This window comes from Pelobates fuscus, chromosome 1 (genome assembly GCF_036172605.1).
Source record: "Pelobates fuscus isolate aPelFus1 chromosome 1, aPelFus1.pri, whole genome shotgun sequence".
Classification (NCBI taxonomy): Eukaryota; Metazoa; Chordata; class Amphibia; order Anura; family Pelobatidae; genus Pelobates; species Pelobates fuscus.
The window spans coordinates 489,520,257-489,542,126 of NC_086317.1; the positions used below are offsets into that span (position 1 = coordinate 489,520,257).

At 49.4% G+C, this 21,870-nt stretch overlaps 1 protein-coding gene across 1 annotated transcript; it reads left to right on the forward strand.

Moving 5' to 3' along the window:
• The first annotated feature begins 8,298 nt into the window (after window positions 1-8,298).
• TAF10 (TATA-box binding protein associated factor 10) lies at window positions 8,299-19,474 on the forward strand. The gene is made up of 5 exons (XM_063445012.1): window positions 8,299-8,534; window positions 13,905-14,059; window positions 16,254-16,318; window positions 16,582-16,696; window positions 18,832-19,474. Exons 1-5 carry the CDS (start codon window positions 8,363-8,365, stop codon window positions 18,919-18,921), a joined length of 597 nt encoding a protein of 198 aa, XP_063301082.1. The 5' UTR covers window positions 8,299-8,362; the 3' UTR covers window positions 18,922-19,474.
• Window positions 19,475-21,870: the final 2,396 nt, after the last annotated feature.

The window sequence follows — 21,870 nt, forward strand, 5'->3', positions numbered from 1 at the left end:
CGCTATATCCTTACCGTGGTGAATTACGCTACTCGTTACCCCAAAGCTGTGGCCCTTTCTAATATCCAGGCTGAGACAGTGGCTGATGCCCTGGTCAAGATATTCACTCAAGTGGGATTCCACAAAGAGGTTTTATCCGCCCAGGTAACTCAGCGGATCTGGAAAGTCTGCGGAGTTAAATCCCTGACTAGTTCCCCATACCACCCCCAGACCAATGGCCTGTGTGAACGCTTCAACGGGACACTGAAGCAAATGCTGAAGTCGTTCACAGGGTCCTATAAAGATTGGGAGCGATTCTTGCCACACCTCCTCTTTGCATATCGGGAGGTGCCGCAAGAATCAACCGGGTTCTCACCCTTTGAACTACTGTATGGAAGGCAGGTGAGGGGGCCACTAGATCTTATTAAGGTCCACTGGGAAGGGCAGACCGAGATAGAGGGGACCCCGATTGTGCCATACGTGCTGGAGCTGCGGGACCGCATGGGAGAATTGGCGCAGACGGTAACGGAAAATCTCCAAGCGGCACAGCAGCACCAGAAAGTGTGGTACGACCGACGGGCTAGGTACCGGACAAAAAGTCATGGTGCTAAGACCGGTCCGAACTGACAAGCTCCAGGCTGCCTGGCAGGGCCCCTATAAGGTTATAGGACAGGTGTGCGATACCACCTACACCATAGCCAGCTGCGAGGATGAAGATGTAAAACGAACGTTTCACATCAACATGCTTAAAGCGTATCACGAGAGGGCAGAGGAGGTGACCGCCATCTGTGCTCCAGCTGGAGAGGACACAGAGGCTTTGCCCCTACCCGACCTACTGGGCATTAACGGAGAGACAAGGCAGATAGAGAAAGTGCAGCTAGGAGAACAGCTGGAACCCCAATAGAGGGCACGGGCTGTACGCCTACTAGAAGCCAAGCAGGCCACGTTCTCACAGGAGCCCGGGTATACCCCGCTAGCCGTCCATAAAGTAGAGACCCCAGGGCAGGCGGCCCTAAGACAACCCCCCTACCATATTCCCGAAGCTGTCCGAGAAGGGATGCGGAAGGAAATTGAAGAAATGCTTCGGCTAGGGGTCATAGAGCATTCAGACAGTCCTTGGGCCTCACCGGTAGTCTTAGTACCAAAAAAGGACGGGACAACCCGTTTTTGTGTAGATTACCGGAGGCTCAATGACAAGACGGTCACAGACGCCTATCCGATGCCACGGATGGACGAACTACTTGACCGAATCTCTGCAGGGAAGTATCTGACCACAATAGACCTATGTAAGGGATATTGGCAGATACCCCTAGCAGAAGATGTAGTACCCAAGTCAGCCTTCATCACCCCGTCCGGCTTATACCAATTTCGAGTTATGCCATTCGGGATGATGAACGCTCCGGCCACCTTCCAACGGATTGTAGATCACTTGTTGGAAGGTCTCCAGGACTACGCGTGTGCCTACCTAGATGATATCGCCATATATAGCGATACCTGGGAGGCACACCTGGAACACATAGGGACAGTGTTAGATAGGATCAGGGGGCCCGGTTTAACCTTGAAACTGGACAAGTGTCACATTGGCATGGAGGAGGTGCAATATTTGGGCCACCGAGTGGGGTGTGGTAAGCAACGGCCAGAGCCGGCTAAGATCGAGGCTGTTGCTGATTGGCCCACTCCCCGTACCAAGACACAAGTCATGGCTTTCTTGGGGACAGCCGGCTATTACAGACGCTTTGTCCCAGACTATAGCGCCCTGGCGAAACCCCTGACAGACTTGACCAAAAAGAAGTTACCCCGACAAGTCCTGTGGTCCACCGAGTATGAGGTGGCTTTCCAAGCGTTAGACTGCCCTTGTTAATGCTCCGGTGTTGGCTACCCCAGATCCTAACAAAATATTTATTTTCCACACAGACGCTTCAATGTTTGGACTGGGGGCAGTATTAAGCCAGATCGGAGAGGACGGAGGAGAGCATCCGGTGGCCTACTTGAGTCGAAAGCTGTTGCCAAGGGAGGTCAGTTATGCAACTATTGAAAAAGAGTGCCTGGCGTTGGTATGGGCTCTCAAAAAACTCACCCCCTATCTCTATGGCCGTGCTTTCACCCTTATCACCGACCACAATCCATTGGTCTGGCTCAACCCGGTCTCAGGGGACAATGCCCGTTTGCTGCGCTGGAGCCTTGCTTTACAACCTTATGATTTTACCATCCGTTATCGCCCAGGCAAGCAAAACGGAAATGCGGATGGACTATCACGCCAAACTGACCTGATATCGGACTAAGACTTTGAATTGTCCGACAACCCTCCTGAACCAGGAAAGGTCCAACCGGGTCTGTCGGAGCAGGGAGAAAAAGGGGGGCCATTGTGAAGGATTTGTATGTATTTACCTGTGTGCCTTCGGTTATGCCTTCTCCCTGCAGTTATGCCTTCTCAGCCTGGCCCAGAGGAGGAGTCTGTTACTGTTTAAATTGAATGCCTGTTGCTTCCAGTAAATCAGTCTTGTTCCAGCATTAAGCCTTGGCTCATGTGTGGATTATTTCGTGTTACCAGAGACATTCATTCCTGTGGATTATTGGGAATATTCTTTTATGTGGAAAAAGGGAATACCGGACGGTGAAATAAACTACTACCATCACACTCAATGCTTTCCTATGGATGTTAGCGTCTTCTCACTGGGATTTTCACAGTGAGAATCAAGGAAGCGCCTCTAGTGGCTGTCAGTGAGACAGCTACTAGAGGCTGGATTAACCCTCAGTGAAATATAGCAGTTTCTCTGAAACTGCTATGTTTTCAGCTGCAGAGTTAAAAATAGAGGGGCCTGGCAACCAGAACACTTCATTGAGCTGAAGTGGTCTGGGCGCCTATAGTGGTCCTTTAAGGCTGCAGGAATAGGCTATAGTATAGACACCAGCACCACTACATTAAGTTGTATACTATACATTAAGCTGTAGCGAGTCTGGTGACTCTAATGTCCCTTTAAAGACTTTGACTGTATGTTTGCGGCCGTTGTCATGCTGCAAAAAAAATGTTGGATTAATCAGATGCCTCTCTGATGGCATTACATAACGCATAAGTATCTGCCTGTACTTCTCAGAATTGAGGAGACCCTTAATGCTGACCAGATCTCCAACTCGATATACCGAAATGCAGTCCCAAACTTGCAAGGAACCTTCATGTTTCACTGTTGCCTGTGGAAATACGTTCTTTGAACACTTTCCAGACCCTCGCCTAACAAACTGACTTATTCTGTGGAAATATTGGACATTTTTTTACTTATCAGTTCAGAGCACCTGCTGGCTATTTTTCTGCACCCCAATGCCAGGATAGGATGTTGCTCAACACGCAGTATTAGGTAACAGTTCACAAGGTAGAAGAGAGAGTAGATACATGTTATTTGTCCTTAGAGGAGGCAGGGCTTAATGTAAATATAAGAATAAGAACTCACAAAGTCAGTAAGCAAGCTGAAGTCAAGGATTAGAGAGGGACACAATAACGACAAGTTAGCCAAGCTCAGTAAAATAGTCGAGACAAGCCAAAAATGGATAAACCAGAAATGAAATGAACACGCTGTCAGATGACGACATATCATGTAGTAAATCAGTCTGCTGTGATTGGGTCACTTGGACACGTGGAGCAAGCAGCGTCGGATGGAGAGAGACAGGTGGCGAGGGCTCAAAGCGTCTGGATAACGGCCAGACACGCGGTGAGTCTGGGGATTCTGCAATCCGTTATAAAGGATCCTTTAATAAACCGCAATGCTGACACATGGCGAGGCCGGGGATTGTGCAATCCGTTATAAAGGATCCTTTAAAAAAACGCAATGCAGACACGGGGTGAGGCCGGGGATTCCGCAATCGGTTATAAAGGATCCTTTAATAACCCGCAATGCGGACACGGGGCGAGGCCGGGGATTCCGCAATTCGTTATAAAGGATCCTTTAATAACCCGCAATGCGGACTCGGGGCGAGGCCGGAGATTCCGCAATCCGTTATAAAGGATCCTTTTAATATACTGCAATGCGGACACGGGGTGTAGCGGAGAGGTAGTATAATCCACAGTATCTCCGCTGGGTAACAGGAACAGCATAAAATAATCCAGGCAAATAAATACAGCATACAATAATCCCGGTAGCATTGTAAGAATCCTTCCTTCCCAAGAACTAGACGACACATAGGCTGGGAGTCAACTGAGCTTTTAATCACAGGTCACAGTATTTATGGGATTCCCCATGCAAGGGGTTTCCCTACTGACATTACAGGGGTTGTACAGTAGGGGACTACATGGGGAACTTAACAACCTAGACATTTCTCCCATCATGCACTGCTGTACGAGAGGGATACTCCCACTAGAATATACAGTTAAGTGGATTATCCCTCCGTACAGCCAAACCAATATTTTACATGAAAATGTATAACTTCAACATTATTCATCTTATTTAAACGAATGGACATTCGGTAGATAGCTGGGGTCTGAGCGCACATTTCGTGAAAGTACCGCTCAGATCCCAGCATAAATAACCGAACGCCGCACGAATCAAACATTACTTTCAAGTTACATGCAAACTACCGATTGACCTTAGGGAAACACATTACCGAAGGACCGGGGCTCCCGAACGGCTTGGAAGTCCAACGGTATTCGTGCCGTCGAGTAGCCGATTTTAGTTCCAGGCGCTCGACAACCAAATACCGCTGGGCTAACAAAGGATCAAAGATGGCCGACCGCCGCGTGGTCGGTAGCCGAACGGCGGCCACCCTGAATCTCTCTAATTACCGATTGCAACAATGTTGCAATCCTTAATGGAAGCCACACGACCTCCTGTGTAACGGATCACCTGGCACCCCGCCTGGGTACCTCCGTTGAAGGATGCTCCTAGCGCTTCCTGAGGACTCCAAGCACTGCGGCAGACACCACAACCACCGAACCGGAGCAGCATACAAATGCTCTCAAGCATCTGAATGCTGTAAACAGCTGAACAGGAAAAGCATACAATCAGCTTACATTCCTGGCAATCAGCATACAAAAATCCATTGTGCCCAAATACACTTCTTAAAGGGTTAATACACCCCAGGGCCATAGTCGCAGGGCAGAAGGCTAGCAACCAGGCTTCTCCAGTTCACAGTGGCGAGGTTGGTTCCGCCACATTTCTTCCCCTTACCATCCAGACTAACAGGGTATCTGACCTCTTGTCGGTCAGTGCCCTGGTTAGTCCAGCAACCAACCCACAGAACACAATCAGCAGTATAGCCCACCCACAATAAAGAGTTACTAGACCTGGGGTAGTGGGTAGCTTGTCCATGTCCAGGAACTCCACCTCGGCTCTGGGGGTTACTGGCGCTCCGGATCGGTGGGTTGCTGAGTGGGCAGAGACCAGCGGTACTCTGCCCTGCTGCCAGTGCTACCCTGTGAGTAGCCTGGTTGGAGCCCAGTCAAGGGAATGGTGTAGTAAGCTCCTCACTCTGGACCCGGTACTGCTGCTGGAGGGCACGACAGGCTATCTCCCCTTTGGATGAACATCCCTGCTGCCAGGGGACAGGACCGACCGTCCCTAGCCTCTGTGAGGCCTGTGCAGAGACCACGGTCCCATCTGCACGGGTGTGGGGCTTATCATCTCCCCTAGGTGGGCTAGGCTGCCGCTGGGGAGAGGGGGTAACGAGTTCATCTCCCTTACCCACTTTCTGCCCCTGGGGAGAGGGAACGACTAGCTCCTCTCCCGGACACTCTCTCTGCCAGTGGAGGGGGAGACCGACTATCTCCCCTTTCAATATTTCGCCCTGCTTCTGGGGGCCGAGACCGCCTGCCTCAGCTGCCCCATCTGGGAGAATAGGATCTCCCCTTGGTAAACTAAGCTGCCGCTGGGGAGAGGTGGTCACCGATTCATCTCCCTGGAACACTTTCAGCCGCTGGGGAGGGAGGACGACACCCTCAGCTCTCTGGGATACACACTGCCGCTGGGGAGGAAAGACGACACCTTCAGCTCCCTGGGAGACACACTGACGCTGGGGAGGAAGGACGACACCTTCAGCTCCCTATAACGCACTCTGGCGCTGGGGAGGAGGGATGGCACCTTCAGCTCCCTGGGATACACACTGCCGCTGGGGAGGAAGGACGACACCTTCGGCTCCCTGGGGGGCACACTGCCGCTGGGGAGGAAGGACGGCACCTTCGGCTCCCTGGGACTAACACTGCCGCTGGGGAGGAAGGACGACACCTTCGGCTCCCTGGGGGGCACACTGCCGCTGGGGAGGAAGGACGGCACCTTCGGCTCCCTGGAACTCACACTGCCGCTGGGCAGAGAGCTCAAATGGCCACAGCCCCAATCTCCGCAATCGGCACTCGCATTCCCATGCCGCTCGATTCTCCGCATCCAACTTGCGCACGGTTGCCAGAAGCATCTCTGTCGAAGGATTCGGGACATATCTGGTTAACCGCCTCATGCCCTCGTCCCTGTAAGCGTCGCCCTCAAAGCGATAGGTCATGTTTGCTGTGAACAGGGGTGCTGTACGAAAACTAGCGTTGCCCTCAAATTGTAATTCCAAACGTTACCGGTGCCTCTGCGCTGCTTCTCCTCGCACTAGGACGCCATCCCACGGCTTGCCACCAATGTAACGGATCACCTGGCATCCCGACTGGGTACCTCCGTTGAAAGATGCTCCTTCCTGAGGCCTCCAAGCACTGCAGCAGACACCATAACCACCATGGACTCCTCCAGAGAGCAAAACCGGAACCAGCGCTTACAAGAACTTAGCAGTGAGTTAGCAAGGGAATATGACAAGCATAGCAATCCCTTGTAGCAGATTCCCCCAATAAGAGACGGCACTCCAAATTGAGGGTAAAGTAGAACTCAGGTTTAATTACACACACTCTGCTTTTATGCAATTCTCCCCTGCAAGGGAGACGCCCACATACAATTATACATTATCCAATCACACAATGGTTACATCCCACAGATTCCCTCCCCTTAGCCTGAGAGGTAACCCAATTATCCGTACAATTGAAACATACATTTTACCCAACTTTCATAACTCTAAAACAAAACATCCAATATTAATAACAGTTACAAATTATTAATCAGCACATTCCAAATCAAAAAACATACCCAAAAATCATTTGAATCCGTTCAGCCGTTCGGGAGATAGGTATAAGTCACTTTTGACAGACCGCAGGCACCTTTTCATGCCCAAAACAGTTCCATGGATTTGGGCTGTGCGGTTGGTCTATTTTACACCGTAAAAACGACTAAGTCCCATTCGAACGAGCGTTCAAATCTTCGAACAGGACTTAGTCTCAAGCCGCAGTGTCGAAGAAGGTACGGGTCAGCGGTGTTCGTGCATTTGGGTAGCCGCAAACAGTTCCATAGATTTGGCTGCACACACCGCTGATCGCGTTCGAATAAGTTAAAATGGCCTCCGCCACGCGTTAGTTTGTCGAATGGCGGCCACTTCGGCACTTCGACTGCATTCGAAGTGCCAGTTTAAAAGTTGTAACACTGCTCCCAAGTATTTAAAGGGCCAGGAACAGCATACAAAAATCCATTGTGCCCAAATACACTTCTTAAAGGGTTAATACACCCCAGGGCCATAGTCGCAGGGCAGGAGACTAGCAACCAGGCTTCTCCAGTTCACAGTGGCGAGGTTGGTTCCGCCACATCCTGTGTGTGGTCTCCCTACGGTAGTTTGTTCGTTTTACGAACAGTGTTGAAATTCACTGCCGCCAGCATACGAACGCTATTGTTCACATGTAATATACTATGCAGGAATACACTTGGTTCTTAAAGCTATAGGCACACATTTAAGAAAACACAGTTTTAAGTGGCTAGTTTTGCCACACGGGGCGAGGCCGGGGATTCTGCAATCCATTATAAAGGATCCTTTAATAACCCACAATGCGGACACGGGGCGAGGCCGGGGATTCCGAAATCCGTTATAAAGGATCCTTTAATAACCCGCAATGCGGACACGGGGCGAGGCCGGGGATTCCGCAATCCGTTATAAAGGATCCTTTAATAACCCGCAATGCGGACACGGGGCGAGGCCGGGGATTCCGCAATCCGTTATAAAGGATCCTTTAATAACCCGCAATGCGGACACGGGGCGAGGCCGGGCCCCTCCCCCCCGTCTCCTGGAGAGGGACTGGCCCTTTAACACTCCGCGTGCTTTGCAGTCTGGTCAGCATTGTGGCCGTACGTAATGACGTCAAATGAGACGTACAGACGTTAATCGCAATTTAGTGCAGTTCCGGTGTGGAGCGGAAGTTAGTCCAGTTCCGGTGAGAAGCGGAAGTTAGTCCAGTTCCGGTTTGGAGCGGAAGTTAGTCCAGTTCCGGTTTGGAGCGGAAGTTAGTCCAGTTCCGGTTTGGAACGGAAGTTGCTGTGTTGATTGGGAGATGATGAGCAGCTCGGAGCCAGTCTCGGACCCCCAGCCTCAGGCACCCCCCGCCCAGCCCGGCACTGCCCCCGAGAACAAACCCAGCCCGGCCAACATCCCGAAACCGGGGCCGGCGGGGGCCAGCGGAGCCGGGATACCGGGGAGAGACCCGGGGGAGCGCAGGGCCAGCGGTGAGACATACTGAGAGATCCTGGGAGTCAGGGAGAGAGGGGCCAGCGGTGAGACATACTGAGAGATCCTGGGAGTCAGGGAGAGAGGGGCCAGCGGTGAGACATACTGAGAGATCCTGGGAGTCAGGGAGAGGGGGGCCAGCGGTGAGACATACTGAGAGATACTGGGAGTCAGGGAGAGGGGGGCCAGCGGTGAGACATACTGAGAGATACTGGGAGTCAGGGAGAGAGGGGCCAGCGGTGAGACATACTGAGAGATCCTGGGAGTCGGGGAGAGGGGGGCCAGCGGTGAGACATACTGAGAGATCCGGGGAGTCAGGGGAGAGAGGGGCCAGCGGTGAGACATACTGAGAGATCCTGGGAGTCAGGGAGAGAGGGGCCAGCGGTGAGACATACTGAGAGATCCTGGGAGTCAGGGAGAGAGGGGCCAGCGGTGAGACATACTGAGAGATCCTGGGAGTCAGGGAGAGAGGGTCCAGCGGTGAGACATACTGAGAGATCCTGGGAGTCAGGGAGAGGGGGGCCAGCGGTGAGACATACTGAGAGATCCTGGGAGTCAGGGGAGAGAGGGGCCAGCGGTGAGACATACTGAGAGATCCTGGGAGTCAGGGAGAGAGGGTCCAGCGGTGAGACATACTGAGAGATCCTGGGAGTCAGGGAGAGGGGGGCCAGCGGTGAGACATACTGAGAGATCCTGGGAGTCAGGGAGAGGGGGGCCAGCGGTGAGACATACTGAGAGATCCTGGGAGTCAGGGAGAGGGGGGCCAGCGGTGAGACATACTGAGAGATCCGGGGAGTCAGGGAGAGGGGGGCCAGCGGTGAGACATACTGAGAGATCCTGGGAGTCAGGGAGAGAGGGGCCAGCGGTGAGACATACTGAGAGATCCTGGGAGTCAGGGAGAGAGGGGCCAGCGGTGAGACATACTGAGAGATCCTGGGAGTCAGGGGAGAGAGGGGCCAGCGGTGAGACATACTGAGAGATCCGGGGAGTCAGGGAGAGAGGGGCCAGCGGTGAGACATACTGAGAGATCCTGGGAGTCAGGGAGAGAGGGGCCAGCGGTGAGACATACTGAGAGATCCTGGGAGTCAGGGAGAGAGGGGCCAGCGGTGAGACATACTGAGAGATCCTGGGAGTCAGGGGAGAGAGGGGCCAGCGGTGAGACATACTGAGAGATCCGGGGAGTCAGGGAGAGAGGGGCCAGCGGTGAGACATACTGAGAGATCCTGGGAGTCAGGGAGAGGGGGGCCAGCGGTGAGACATACTGAGAGATACTGGGAGTCAGGGAGAGAGGGGCCAGCGGTGAGACATACTGAGAGATCCTGGGAGTCAGGGAGAGAGGGGCCAGCGGTGAGACATACTGAGAGATCCTGGGAGAGAGGGGCCAGCGGTGAGACATACTGAGAGATCCTGGGAGTCAGGGAGAGAGGGGCCAGCGGTGAGACATACTGAGAGATCCTGGGAGTCAGGGAGAGGGGGGCCAGCGGTGAGACATACTGAGAGATCCTGGGAGTCAGGGAGAGGGGGGCCAGCGGTGAGACATACTGAGAGATACTGGGAGTCAGGGAGAGAGGGGCCAGCGGTGAGACATACTGAGAGATCCTGGGAGTCAGGGAGAGAGGGGCCAGCGGTGAGACATACTGAGAGATCCTGGGAGTCAGGGAGAGAGGGGCCAGCGGTGAGACATACTGAGAGATCCTGGGAGTCAGGGAGAGAGGGGCCAGCGGTGAGACATACTGAGAGATCCTGGGAGTCAGGGAGAGAGGGGCCAGCGGTGAGACATACTGAGAGATCCTGGGAGTCAGGGAGAGAGGGGCCAGCGGTGAGACATACTGAGAGATCCTGGGAGTCAGGGAGAGAGGGGCCAGCGGTGAGACATACTGAGAGATCCTGGGAGTCAGGGAGAGAGGGGCCAGCGGTGAGACATACTGAGAGATCCTGGGAGTCAGGGAGAGAGGGGCCAGCGGTGAGACATACTGAGAGATCCTGGGAGTCAGGGAGAGAGGGGCCAGCGGTGAGACATACTGAGAGATCCTGGGAGTCAGGGAGAGAGGGGCCAGCGGTGAGACATACTGAGAGATCCTGGGAGTCAGGGAGAGAGGGGCCAGCGGTGAGACATACTGAGAGATCCTGGGAGTCAGGGAGAGAGGTGCCAGCGGTGAGACATACTGAGAGATCCTGGGAGTCAGGGAGAGAGGGGCCAGCGGTGAGACATACTGAGAGATCCTGGGAGTCAGGGAGAGAGGGGCCAGCGGTGAGACATACTGAGAGATCCTGGGAGTCAGGGAGAGGGGGGCCAGCGGTGAGACATACTGAGAGATCCTGGGAGTCAGGGAGAGAGGGGCCAGCGGTGAGACATACTGAGAGATCCTGGGAGTCAGGGAGAGGGGGGCCAGCGGTGAGACATACTGAGAGATCCTGGGAGTCAGGGAGAGGGGGGCCAGTGGTGAGACATACTGAGAGATCCTGGGAGTCAGGGAGAGAGGGGCCAGCGGTGAGACATACTGAGTGATCCTGGGAGTCAGGGAGAGAGGGGCCAGCGGTGAGAGATCCTGGGAGTCAGGGAGAGAGGGGCCAGCGGTGAGACATACTGAGAGATCCTGGGAGTCAGGGAGAGAGGGGCCAGCGGTGAGACATACTGAGAGATCCTGGGAGTCAGGGAGAGGGGGGCCAGCGGTGAGACATACTGAGAGATCCTGGGAGTCAGGGAGAGAGGGGCCAGCGGTGAGACATACTGAGAGATCCTGGGAGTCAGGGAGAGAGGGGCCAGCGGTGAGACATACTGAGAGATCCTGGGAGTCAGAGGAGAGAGGGGCCAGAGGTGAGACATACTGAGAGATCCTGGGAGTCAGGGGAGAGAGGGGCCAGCGGTGAGACATACTGAGAGATCCTGGGAGTCAGGGAGAGAGGGGCCAGCGGTGAGACATACTGAGAGATCCTGGGAGTCGGGGAGAGAGGGGCCAGCGGTGCGGCATACTGAGAGATCCTGGGAGTCAGGGAGAGGGGGGCCAGCGGTGAGACATACTGAGAGATCCTGGGAGTCAGGGAGAGAGGGGCCAGCGGTGAGACATACTGAGAGATCCTGGGAGTCAGGGAGAGAGGGGCCAGCGGTGAGACATACTGAGAGATCCTGGGAGTCAGGGAGAGGGGGGCCAGCGGTGAGACATACTGAGAGATCCTGGGAGTCAGGGAGAGAGGGGCCAGCGGTGAGACATACTGAGAGATACTGGGAGTCAGGGAGAGAGGGGCCAGCGGTGAGACATACTGAGAGATACTGGGAGTCAGGGAGAGAGGGGCCAGCGGTGAGACATACTGAGAGATCCTGGGAGTCAGGGAGAGAGGGGCCAGCGGTGAGACATACTGAGAGATCCTGGGAGTCAGGGAGAGAGGGGCCAGCGGTGAGACATACTGAGAGATCCTTGGAGTCAGGGAGAGAGGGGCCAGCGGTGAGACATACTGAGAGATCCTGGGAGTCAGGGAGAGAGGGGCCAGCGGTGAGACATACTGAGAGATCCTTGGAGTCAGGGAGAGAGGGGCCAGTGGTGCGGCATACTGAGAGATCCTGGGAGTCAGGGAGAGAGGGGCCAGCGGTGAGACATACTGAGAGATCCTGGGAGTCAGGGAGAGGGGGGCCAGCGGTGAGACATACTGAGAGATCCTGGGAGAGAGGGGCCAGTGGTGAGACATACTGAGAGATCCTGGGAGTCAGGGAGAGAGGGGCCAGTGGTGAGACATACTGAGAGATCCTGGGAGTCAGGGAGAGGGGGGCCAGCGGTGAGAGATCCTGGGAGTCAGGGAGAGAGGGGCCAGCGGTGAGACATACTGAGAGTCAGGGAGAAAGGGGGGGCCAGCGGTGAGATATACTGATAGATCCTGGGAGTCAGGGGGAGAGGGGCCAGCGGTGAGAGATCCTGGGAGTCAGGGAGCGCAGGGCCAGCGGTGAGACATACTGAGAGATCCTGGGAGTCAGGGAGAGAGGGGCCAGCGGTGAGACACACTGAGAGATCCTGGGAGTCAGGGAGAGAGGGGCCAGCGTGAGACACACTGAGAGATCCTGGGAGTCAGGGAGAGAGGGGCCAGCGGTGAGACATACTGAGAGATCCTGGAGAGAGGGGCCAGCGGTGAGACATACTGAGAGATCCTGGGAGTCAGGGAGAGAGGGGCCAGCGGTGAGACATACTGAGAGATCCTGGGAGTCAGGGAGAGAGGGGCCAGCGGTGAGACATACTGAGAGATCCTGGGAGTCGGGGAGAGAGGGGCCAGCGGTGAGACATACTGAGAGATCCTGGGAGTCAGGGAGAGAGGGGCCAGCGGTGAGACATACTGAGAGATCCTGGGAGTCAGGGAGAGAGGGGCCAGCGGTGAGACACACTGAGAGATCCTGGGAGTCAGGGAGAGAGGGGCCAGCGGTGAGACATACTGAGAGATCCTGGGAGTCAGGGAGAGAGGGGACAGCGGTGAGACATACTGAGAGATCCTTGGAGTCAGGGAGAGAGGGGCCAGCGGTGAGACATACTGAGAGATCCTGGCAGTCATGGAGAGAGGGGCCAGCGGTGAGACATACTGAGAGATCCTGGGAGTCAGGGAGAGAGGGGCCAGCGGTGAGACACACTGAGAGATCCTGGGAGTCAGGGAGAGAGGGGCCAGCGTGAGACACACTGAGAGATCCTGGGAGTCAGGGAGAGAGGGGCCAGCGGTGAGACATACTGAGAGATCCTGGAGAGAGGGGCCAGCGGTGAGACATACTGAGAGATCCTGGGAGTCAGGGAGAGAGGGGCCAGCGGTGAGACATACTGAGAGATCCTGGGAGTCAGGGAGAGAGGGGCCAGCGGTGAGACATACTGAGAGATCCTGGGAGTCGGGGAGAGAGGGGCCAGCGGTGAGACATACTGAGAAATCCTGGGAGTCAGGGAGAGAGGGGCCAGCGGTGAGACATACTGAGAGATCCTGGGAGTCAGGGAGAGAGGGGCCAGCGGTGAGACACACTGAGAGATCCTGGGAGTCAGGGAGAGAGGGGCCAGCGGTGAGACATACTGAGAGATCCTGGGAGTCAGGGAGAGAGGGGACAGCGGTGAGACATACTGAGAGATCCTTGGAGTCAGGGAGAGAGGTGCCAGCGGTGAGATCTAATAGGACGGTTTCTGTAAGACTGTGGAGGACAGGATCAGCTGCGGGAGAGCCTGGGGATAGATGGTGAGAGTGCTGGGTTGGTCAATGGATGGTTTGGCTAGATATGCAGCATGGAGGGAGACTAGCAGCTGGCTACAGAGAGTGGGTGTAGATTGGGGACACATTGATGGTAATAGTATTGTATCTGATACTTTTATAATGTCACAAGTTGTAGGTTTAATGTCTGATTTTTGCCTTCTCAGTTCCTGCCTCTGCAGCAGCGGCGGCTCCATCAGAAGGCTCCCTATCCAATGGAGTGTACCTGCCCCCAGGTGTGGCTAATGGGGACATCAAGCCTGTCATTTCAAATACGCCTTTAGTGGATTTCTTGATGCAGTTGGAAGACTACACACCAACTGTAAGTTTAAAATAATCTAACATTATTATCTTACTGATTAATACCTTCATGGTGGGTACCATACTCTGTACTTTTACATCACTAATATCATTTATCAATCTGGAGACATCTGAGAATACTGCACTACATCAAAATAAGGCTTAATTGGCCCCCAGACAGTCAACTGTGATTGTCTTGCAATTATTTACCCAGGGACTCAACAGAAACCAGGGTTGTGTTGTCAGAAGTCGACCTTGTTCAGTGAGGTGAAACGGTGTAACTGTAAGAATAGTTTCTCTGGGAAGCAAGCAGGGGCATATTAAAATTAGTCAAGGATAAACAGCCAAAGCTCAGGGAACTGAATTACAGGTAAACGAAAAGAAAATCCATATGGCAGCTTGCTATGGCAAAATCAATCACAAAAATTGAAACGTTAAATATATACCAGGGACCCCCATATCCACCTAATGCCTTTCGTGCTCCTCACAGCACGTGATCATATGAATGGAAACGGTAAGAAATCTGTTCAAAAACAAAATAAATCTGACAGTGGTGAGTTATGCAATTACCCTACAAAACAAGGTACATCATACTCAGAACTGCGTCCTAAAGGTCTAAGGTTTTCAAATATAAAATATATTTGACTTCCTGGTAGTTCCAGTTTCTGTCTCCAAAGATGGATGATGATAATGATTGGGGATAAATTAGCCCCTCTATATGGGGTGGTGGGAGGAGACCCATATATTTGGGGATAGACTCAATTTGGATTTAGGTTGGTTTTGTTTTTTGTAAGTGTTCTATTGACAATCTGTTGCTCATTCGCAAAGGGGATGAAAATTCACTCTGGAATATGTTTACACTGATGAACAAGTGATCTAAACTTGAGGTTCATGTTGAGTTTTACACATTCAGGTATAAATACATCAACCTATAGGGAGCCTTGGCTGGTAATACATTTCTTAATGCTGCCTCTAGTCACCCAAAACATCTTATCTAGTCTGTACTTGTTGGTCAGTTTTGATCTTCGCGTTCAATATAGAGGCTTGTGACTTGAGATTTTTAGAGGGGGGATACTGTGAAAATGGTGAGAGCTTCTCTCCTATAGGCCAAGTTTAATTTCCAGTAGTTTGAAGAATATGGAAATTGAGAATTTCGGCAAAAAATAATTTTTTAGCTTCATTTAGTTTACAATTTGAACAGGTTAAGCGAATTGTCAGGAAACATTTAAGAGGATTGCCGAACGACTCCTTGAGACTTTGGCAGAGGGTAATAATGCGTGGCTAGATACTCTAATACTTTTGGAAACATTTTTTCTCCGAGTCCTTTCTTCTCTAGCCATTAGCATAGACCTGGATGGCTATCCAAATGTGGTAGGTTTCAGTGTGGGGTTAAATCCTGTTTAAGTTGTGGTCTTGTTAAAGTGCCCAATGTTTCTTCATCTGGTGTCACTGGTAAAGTGTGTCATATCAGGGAATTGATTGACATTCCTCGCGTGATTTAAAATAACACACATGGCTAAACATTTTCATATGTGTAACAGTTCTGATCTGAGATCTACAGCCTTGTATGTGTCTGGGGTAGAAATATTAGGCATTGTTTATTTAAACTACCAGGAAGTCAATGGATTTTTTGAAAACTAGAAAACCTTTGATCCCTTCTGCGTTTGATGTTCCTTGTTTTGCAGGCGAATTGTGTAATTCACCACTGTCTGATTTATTTACAAAATATGTATTTATTTTGGATTGCAGTTTTGCAGCTTTTATTCAAGACCATCAAGTAACTCCGTTAAATTGTTGCCTTTTTTGTATTAGACTGTTGGGAGATAACATAAAACACGAAATTTCATCAAATAGGCATATTGAGTATGGACCATTAATGTTCGATATGTGTGGGGAAAATTAGTTACTTTTAAATTCAGCAGAAATGGGGATAAAATTACTGTGAAAAGACTCAGACACTCTAAATTACCCAAGATGTCTTGTTATGCACATGATAAGGGTAAAGTACAGTTTGGTTTTAGATTTTGTTCTGGAAGTGAAAATTTTAAAGCTGAGATTGGCATGCCTATAACAACCTAATAACTGCCGCAGAGTGTTGCAGTACTGCGTGGTAATAAAGTAAATATTCATTGCTGGTGTTTCCCACATTGTCTTTATATTAAAAGAAACAAAACGCAGACCTGATTATGGTTTTTCCCTGTTTTGTATTTTCCCAGATTCCAGATGCAGTAACCGGGTATTACTTGAATAGGGCAGGCTTCGAAGCCTCTGACCCACGCATGTAAGTCTTGTTTGCTCCCGTTGGTGTATAGGAATAATCTGAGCATTGTGCTGAAACTTCCTGAAATCAGAGCCTTTAGATTTCTGAATGTAAGCAGGCCTACTGGTAATCAATAAATCAGAGAAGGGAATTATAAATGTTATTGCCAGCCTTAGCTGTGCACATGCTCCTGACAGAATGCATCAGTCTTTCTGTCTCTAACGCTTTGTACAAAGTTCTACCGTTTTAGGTGTAGTTATATAAATAATGTTTTATTTTCTTAGCATCAGACTCATCTCCTTGGCGGCACAGAAGTTTATCTCTGATATTGCAAATGATGCCTTACAACACTGCAAAATGAAGGGAACTGCTTCAGGGAGCTCACGCAACAAAAGCAAGGTGAGTCGTCATGATAATAAATTGGGGGAAATCGGCTAAGATTTCTGTATGGGTTCCTTTAGAACTCCAATTTGCTGGGAGGTCCTAGTTGTCTAATTTTCAAAAGGAAAAAGCACTTTAATAAAATGGTTTGCAAACCCCCGTTGACTGTCTAGCTGACAGAAAGCCTTGCTTCCACACTCAGCTTGAACAAGCGGCATTGAGTTTGCAGGGTAAAAACTGTAATTGCAAAGCAAGCATCCTGCAATTACTATAGCTACCAGACACCCAAACACATAAGACTGAGCTCCTGTTTGTCAGACTGAAAGGTTTGGTGTGCTGGGCCTCAAGATGCTGGGTATCTAGTGCAATGAGAAGCCCTGGGCAGAAAGTGGAGTGCTAAGCTTTCATTAATCCACAAAAAAACGTTTGAAGCTTAAATTTTTTTTCAATCCATGCAGGTCTGCCGGAGCTGGCTCCGCCCATAGAAAAAAACATTGGATTGGCTGAGATTGCCAAGTGGCCTGTCCAATCAGCATCTCTGAGGAAAGTTCAGTATCTCCATGCAGAGGGTGGAGACATTGGATGTCAGTCACATTGTGCAGCACTGCCCCAGGAAACACCTGTAGCAGCCATCTAAGGAGTGGCCATTAGAGGTGTCCCTAGGCTGTAATGTAAACACTGCATTTTATTTGGAAAAAACTGTTTGCATGAAAATGCCTGCAGGGACTCTCTATACTCACCAGAACAAATACAATCAGCTGTAGTTATTCCGGTGACTATAGTGTCCCTTTAAAGGAAAGCGCATGGTTATGGTATAAATAGGCATTCAATAAAATACATTTCTTCCACTACTTTAGCTGATGTTGCTGCTATATACAGCCGCCCAGCAGGATTTGGTGATTATCCTTATTTACGGGGGAGTTGAGTGTGCAGATTGTCATCGCAGATTAAAATGATGCAACTGTCTCATTGTGAAGCTTTAGATTTGAATGATAGTTGCCTCACTTTGCTGAAAAAAAGCAATTAAATATGATTTGTTTTTCACGTTGCATGTTTCTTCTTTCTTACACTTTCCACACCCAATCGGGGGAGAGGCACTCATCTAACCAATCAGTGTCCAGTCCCTAGGAATGCTGTAAAAGTGCATTGGTCATGCCATTTCAAATTGGAAGATCTCTTCACAGAGATGAGAGAGGGAGTGTGATCAGTGTGATCATGCAGAGCTACAGTGGTGGGTTTCTCTCTATTGATGTACAGTGGTGCCCTGTTTCTGTCATTCGTGGACTGGTCTCAAACTGAGCTGGGTGTGGGGCGGGGGGGGGGGGCTGAAGTAACTCCCCTAGCTAAGAGGCATGCCCAATATAGCAATGCGACCAAGTTCATTACATACTTTGCAAAGTTTTTTTTATTCTTTGTTTGTAAGTGTTTTACTTTCTGGCTTAAAAATATAATTTGTCAATTGATGCATGTCCCTTTTTAAAATTGTCGAACAAGCATAGGTTTATATACAGGTACAACGCATCAAAAGGTGTAAAACCGATTACAAATGTAGTGGACTAAGCAATACTGGAAAGGTTTCGTTTGTGTGGAATTTTCCATGAGGAGTTGGCATCCAGGGTGCAGCAGCTACACTAACCCTGTCTAATAAATAGCAATACTATTAAAGGGTTACTCCGAGCTCCATGTCTGGGATTTCTCTGCACAAACATACCCCTTAGCTGTTGAAAATGTAACTCTGGTGTCTGACACCAGCGCACTCAGAAAATGACAGCGACTTGCTGGTAAAATGTAAGTAGTACACGGTATCTGCATTATGAGATGATATCATTGGTATCGATGGACCAAAACACCTCAGGGACTGATATTCAAGTGTCAGGAGTCAGATTACATTCTGGTAAAGCGGTCGTGCTATGAGTGAGCCCACTCAGTGTTTCCTCACAGTAAGAGGACATTTGGGGGAAGTGATCTTTAACAGACTCCAAAATAATTCAGTTCAGCTTGTGCAAAATGCTGAATGAAATCAGGTGGTGACAAATTCTCATTTCTGTGACCCGTAGGATGAGCCTGTCAGAACGGGTATCGTGTTGCTGCATTTCTCATACTACTGTTTTAGGTGTTTTATTTTTAATATTTCTTATTTCCTTGGTTCATAGGACAAGAAATACACACTGACTATGGAAGATCTTACCCCAGCTCTGGCTGAATATGGCATTAATGTAAAGAAACCTTATTATTTCACCTAGTTCTTGAGGTCTGAGACTGTAAATCTTTTTTTGCTTTCCTCTGTTTGCTGAACTCCAATTAGCCCGATATTCTGCTGGGGCGAACATGCAGTGGAGGCTGTAGAATTACCTTGTACACTGAACATGCATGGACTGGTTTAGAGTTGGAGAGGCGGCTGATGCCTTCACATATTGTGCTGCAGAAAATCGTGTAAGTAACATTTCCTTAAAGATGGGAAGAAGTGTTTTAAAAAACAGTTGTCATGAATGTTGTGACATGCACTCAGTTCCATGAATCTTTGCGAGCCTGCCGACACGACACAGCCACCAGGAAAAGCTTTGTGTTTTTTTTGTTTTGTTTTGTTACATTGTAAATAGCATTGTTCCTGTGTTATTAGATTTTAATTAATGTGTTTTGTTTGCTGTATAATGTTGCAGTATCACAGATTTTCAATAATCCTTTTGTTCCCCAGTGAAATGGAGCAGTGAAATCAGTTATCACCCTATTTGCTGTTCATTGTGTTACATGATTTTGTACTGCTGTCAATAAAAGGAGACTCTACCCTAAGCTTGATGATAGACCAGAACATTTAACTTCCCCATATTAATATACACTATAAACACGCTAACTACTACTGCTTATTGCAAGCAGTCTCTGGGTGCCACACCACCTTTGTCAAACTTTTTTTTTTTAATGGGTACCCTTTTGTCATGACATGCCAAGACTGCCATGATATTGCAGGATTTGCCAAATGCCAGTGTTATGATGTTCACATGGCCTCATGCCTCCTCGCATAGGATATACAACTGGATACAAACAAGCTTTTCTAAGTAGGAGGCATCAGGTGAACAGCTGTACTTCAGGACGCTGTCTCTGAATGGTGGCCGCATAATATGGGTTTACTCACCATAAGGTTAATGCATTAGTAGAGTTTACTGATTATCAAAGATTGAACACTACCTATTTTAGTAAGAGCACACAGGGCTCGCCTTTGGCTAGTTATCTCTATATTGGGGTTCTTCACTAAATGAAAAATCAAAGTCAAAATTGCTGAACTGGAAAAATTGTCATGTTTTCGGTTTGTCTACTCCGGCCTTAAATTTGGAATTCTCACTTGGTGAGTAACCCTGCATATCTCATATCAACAATAAAATCAAATTGCAAAACAGCCAAGGTTCTATTATAGTGGGGATGGGGAGTATTTCCAAATAGGCTTCAAATCTGTCATTTGGATTTTTTTTTTTTTTTTTTTAATAAAACAATCTTTAAAATATTTCATTTGTTGATTTTGGGAAGTTCTCATTTGTCTGGGATCCCAATCTTTGTAAATTAGTTTTAAGCTAAAGTTTACTAAATGTTTTTTGTTTTGATTGGAATTTTAACAGCCGTTTATAAATCCAACACTGCTTTCAGTATTTACAGTTGAGCACATACCACATTATTACTCTGCTCAGTGTATAAAAAAAATCCTTTAGATGCAGCGGTCACTGATAAAGAAGAGTAAGTAACTTATCCCAATAAACACTATAGCGACGGAGATGAATAATGCAGCAGGAGGTAAGTCCTAATGGGGGGAGAGGAGAACTTGTCTTTGTTGTGTTTTTCTACTATGTGAGTTCTCTGTTCAAACAGTACAGCTAGAGATGGCAGCCCTACCAGTCCAGGATTTAGGGGGTTACCCAATTGTGTCAAGGTGTTCTTTTTATTTATTTGTCTTCTTTCTTAAAATACCGTAGGCACAATTGGGTAATCCCTAAATCCTGAACTCGTCTGGGAACCACTGATTTATATTTTGCTATAATAGTCAGTTCTGCCCCCAATATTGTTATTTCATCCTTTAAAAAAAAAAAAAAAAAAAAAAACCCACTAAATAGCCAGTTGGCTCCAATCTCTTAATTAACACTGCACAATGGAATAAAATAGAAACTACTGCTCCAATGTGAGACTGGAGGAGTAAATGTACTTAACACAATACCAGCTGAGATGTGACAACATTATACAGAACCCCATACTATTCCTGCTACAAACACTGTAATCACCACTATGTTAAATAATAAATACAGCCTTGTGTACACAATACTTCCAGGGAGCAATATTCCAGTTCTGTTACTATGGAGAGAGAGGTAAGGTCAGACAGACACCTGAATACTGGGCACATGTCCACTTATGGACAGAATTAAAGCCCCGAATCACACACTGTCACACGCCTGGACTTATTACCACAACTACACACTGCCTGAGCTTATTACCATAACCACATGGATTGACCAATTATCGGTTTTGCCGACATTCCATTTTTTTTTTATTTTTATTTTTTTTACAGCCGCACACTGTCACTCCCTGAGATTATTACAGCCGCACACGAACACTGCCTGAGTTTATTACAGTCGCACAGGCACTGCCTGAGATTATTACAGTAGCACACTGTCACTCACTGAGATTATTACAGCCGCACACTGTCACACTGCCTGAGATTATTACAGCTGCACACTGTCACACTGCCTGAGATTATTACAGCTGCACACTGTCACACTGCCTGAGATTATTACAGCCGCACACTGTCACTGCCTGAGATTAGTACAGCCGCACACTGTCACTGCCTGAGATTAGTACAGCCGCACACTGTCACACAGGACCTGGCTGTGTTACTTATCTTTCAGGACCTGGCTGTTACCTTCCAAGACCTGGCTGTGGAGGAGTTACTTACCTTCCAGGACCTGGCCCTGGATGAGTTACTTACCTTCCAGGACCTTGCTGTGTTAGTTACCTTCCAGGACCTTGCTGTGTTAGTTACCTTCCAGGACCTGGCGGTGTTACTTTCCATGACCTGGCTGTGTTAGTTACCTTCCAGGACCTGGCCGTGGATGAGTTACTTACCTTCCAGGACCTTGCTGTGTTAGTTACCTTCCAGGACCTGGCTGTGTTAGTTACCTTCCAGGACCTGGCTGTGGAGGAGTTACCATCCAGGA